The following is a 3,844-nucleotide window of genomic DNA, read 5'->3' as shown; positions in this document are numbered from 1 at the left end:
GAGGATGAAATCAAGTGGTGTAATTCAGAGAAGATACATTTTTGGCACTGTTGTTTTTTCCATTTTGGAGATGAGAAAACCGTCACCTAGAAGAGTTAAGACCTTGCTCAAGGTCACAGAGCTCATAAATGGCAAAGCAGGAGTCAGTGAGGGGAGAAGACAGGGTGTAGGGCGGTGTGGAGGCTCACAGCAGAGCACTGGGCAGCTCCTCTGGGGAATGTGGATGATCCTGTTCCGTAACGAGATGAGTGAGGAGCTTGCTCACCTGTTGGCCACACTCCTTATTATCACCAGTTCACAGAGCTCCCTCCTCCATGGACTCAGGCACTGAGGTGGGGGCAGGAAGCAGAAAGGGTTCTGTGTTATTAGGACAACGGGGAACTCAAAATGAAGGAACAACCTGAAAACAGAGCTAAAGTAATTTTCAGCCCCCTCCACCCTGATCCCCTCTCACACGTACTAGGGGGTCTTAGCCTCGACATAGACCTTCAGGAGAGGATGGGGGTGTTGGGCTCTTTCACAAGCAGGTGTGTCTTAGTTATAAATTTCTAACTACAAAAACAGATGTTCAGGAAGACAGACAGATAATGAATTAAGGAACCTGAGGAACCAATTTCCTTCAGATCATTTAGACTTTCCTTTCATTAATTGTTTTACTGATGCTATTAAGCTGTACATAAATTTTGAATTTTCACATGAAAAGGCATTTAAATTCAGCTTAAGCGTCAATGAGCTTTTCTTTTTTTCCCTTCATATAGCAACAGAGGGGTTTCTTGTTTGGGGCCGGAGGATCAGTAACAGGTTTTCTTTGCAAAAAGTTGACTGGCTTTATAAGAAGGTAGTGATCATAGTGATATCTGATTTGTATGATTTTGCTTTAATACCAAAATCAAAGTCATATACTTTTAGGAGTTAAACCACATCATTTTACAGAGGAGAGAACAGAGGTCGAGAGAAACCGGAGATCCACCCTATTTCCCATATGAGGTAGCATCAGGGGAGAATTGGAAGGCGGAGGGCCCAATGTCTCCCCAAAGCTGACTGCTTCACCCTGCATGAGGATTGTCATCTACCACCACGATCTGAGCAGTGGGCCTGCTAACGGACGAGGGCGCTGAGAAGGTGGCAATATTGTCTCCTGTGCATCTAATTGCTGACTCCTCTGTTGCAAAGCGGCTGATGGATGGTGGGGCAACAGCTTAGAAACTGGATTTAGGAACTGACATCCAGTCTCAGCTTTCAGCCATTTTGTGGTCAATCTCTAGAGAGTCTTTCATCTTTGAAATTCCCTGCAAACTATTTTATTTGTGCATTCTTCAGGGGAGATGGTCAGATTCTTAAATGGTCAGTCTATAAGAGTGCAATAGAAATAAATGTGAGTCACCAATTTGAGCCACATACTAAAATTTTTCTAGCCGCTGCATTAAAAAAAAAAGTAAAAAGAAACAAGTGAAATTATTTTAGGACTATTTTTATTTAATCCAAGATATCCAGAATATTGTTTCAACATGCAAATCAATATAAAAATTATCAGGTATTTCACTTTTTTTTAGACTAAGTCTTCAAAATACAGCTTGTATTACACATGCAGCCCTTCTCCTCTTGGCTTATTGGACCACCTACGGTTCAAGTGCTCTATAGCCACATGTGGCTAGTGGCTACTGGATTGAGCAGCACAGATCCTCCTCCAAATGTTTCAGAAACGCTGAGCTGGATGATCTTAGAAAGGTTCCTTCTGATTAGTAGTAGCACCTGTCTCCACACCAGGCTATGCCCTAGTGGCTCTTTAGTCTCATCCCGTGACCTGCAGTGGACCAGGGGAGGGGCGTCTGGGAGAATCTAAGATGCTGAGGGATGGCCCCAGGCCAACCCAAGGGACCCAAAGGCAGTGGAAGTTGCTAAGCCTGAATGAAGTGGAGAATCCGAGTGGTTTTTGAGTGGGGGCCAGGTGAGCTTGCAAGACTGTGCAGGTCCCAGGCAGCACAATAGTACACACCCTCATTGCTCTTCTCCAGCTTCAATATTGACAGGGTACAGCTGGTGCCGTCCTTGGCTTCCATCGCAGTGACTTTATCTGCTTTTACAACGGAATCCCACTGTACGTCCAACTGGAACATAGCCAGTTGGAGGAGCCTCTCAGGGGCCTTGCCCTCCTGGTGGCGGTACCAGTGGATGTAGCTGACTGTAGTGCTGGCCACGCATGGCAGGATGGCCGAGCTGCCCAGGCGCGCCATCACAGAGGGCGGCTGCTCCAGGCTGACCACCGCCTGGTTGCCTGCGATGGAGACAGCTATGAGACAGGGACGAGGAGAGCCTCACAGCCTTCCCGTGCACGCGAAACAAGGGAAGGGGTTCGGGACTTACCAGGAAAGCAGACGGACCGCAGTAGGGCAAGGCAGCCCAGCATCGCTCTGCGTCCTGCCCGGGGAGAGAGAAGCCCAGAGAGACCTTGCTGGGAAAACTTCTGGGAGGATGTGCACCTCAGTGGGTGGTGGAAGCCAGGTTAGGGCCTGAGCCGCTGCTTCCCTGGGGGCACAAGGGAGCAACTGGTGAGAGAAAAGGTGGGGGGAGGAGCCTGAGAGAGACGAGAGAATTCTGACCACAAGGTGAAAGGAGGGATGATGAATGGTAGGAGTTCTGAGAAATGCTTAAAGAACATTGGTGGAATAGTAACAACAGTAGTAATTGCAATCCTTGATTGGTCTACACTGGACTACACGCCAGCACTGCACTAATTGGTTTGTGTTCGTTGTTTTATTAAATCCTGAAAACAACCCTGTGGGATGAAGATTATTGTCTTCAGTTTAGAAGTGGGGAAACGGGGCTAGTGTTTTCAATCGCTTTCCCAAGGCTGCACACCTACGGAGAATGAGGTAGGGATGTGGAGCCAACCAAGTCCGGCTGGAGACAAATCTCATGCTTCTTTTACCTCTTGATACTAAAATAGAGAATGAGTGTGCAGCTTGCTTGGGAGGGAGGGTCAAGCACAGAACAGCAATCCCTGCCAGAAACCCATGCCTGCCATCTGAGCTGTCATGGAGCACTTCGCCAGAGGTCCCATCAGAAGGGGATTTTAAATGTCCTAAAATAACAGGATAGCTCTGTAGTCTTGGGCAAGTTATGTCACCTCCTTTTCCTCATCTTTAAAAAGGGAGCTCATGAGGTTGTCCGGAGAGTCAATAGGATGATGTGAGCAAAGCATGTAGCCCTGTCCCAGATGCACAGAAATGCTCAGGACATGGTGGGATTACTGTTTTACCTCGAAACTGGAGAGACCGCAGTAGGTGATCTCTGGGGTCGACATAAAGGAGAAATTATAGGGGATATCATAGTTTTGGAGATTAAGGTGTATGTGTGTGTGTGTGTGTGTGTGTGGCCAAAGGCTGACACTTTCACTGTCTCAACAGTGCCATGGTTGGTTATGGTGAAGGAAATATCAGTTTGTCCAAAAGAAATGTCGGAAACCAGCCTAAGGTCTTCATGAAATCCAAAGTCTTCATTCCATCATTTCTCATTCTCCTGAGCAAGGCAGGAGCTCCTTTCCCAGCCATTTTCTCTGGATAATGGTTGGATAAATGATTCAGTACCATTAGCCTTCCTATATTGCTCTCCTAAATGTTTTCCCGAACACATCCACTCCAGGTGACCTTGTCTGTGCCAGGAAGCAGATTGAATGGACTCCACCAGCTCCTAGGAGAGCGGAAAGAATGTGCTGTCTGGAGACTGCTTGTCTAAGGCCTGGAGATGGGAGCTGGGTCTTTAGGGAAGTGCTATGGCTCATGTAGTAGGTGGTAGACCAGTGGGATATAACGGTGGGGGTTAGGCACTGAGCTCAGGGTCTCTC

General features: G+C 47.4%; 1 gene segment (V, D, J or C); it reads right to left on the bottom strand.

Moving 5' to 3' along the window:
* Positions 1–1,673: 1,673 nt before the first annotated feature.
* On the bottom strand, positions 1,674–2,592 carry LOC139044761 (T cell receptor gamma variable 8-like). The segment is given in 2 exon segments: positions 1,674–2,275; positions 2,365–2,592. Coding segments are annotated over 2 exon segments (420 nt in total).
* Positions 2,593–3,844: the final 1,252 nt, after the last annotated feature.

Source organism: Equus asinus, chromosome 1 (assembly GCF_041296235.1).
Source record: "Equus asinus isolate D_3611 breed Donkey chromosome 1, EquAss-T2T_v2, whole genome shotgun sequence".
Lineage (NCBI taxonomy): Eukaryota > Metazoa > Chordata > Mammalia > Perissodactyla > Equidae > Equus > Equus asinus.
This window is presented reverse-complemented; position numbering and strand designations above follow the sequence as displayed.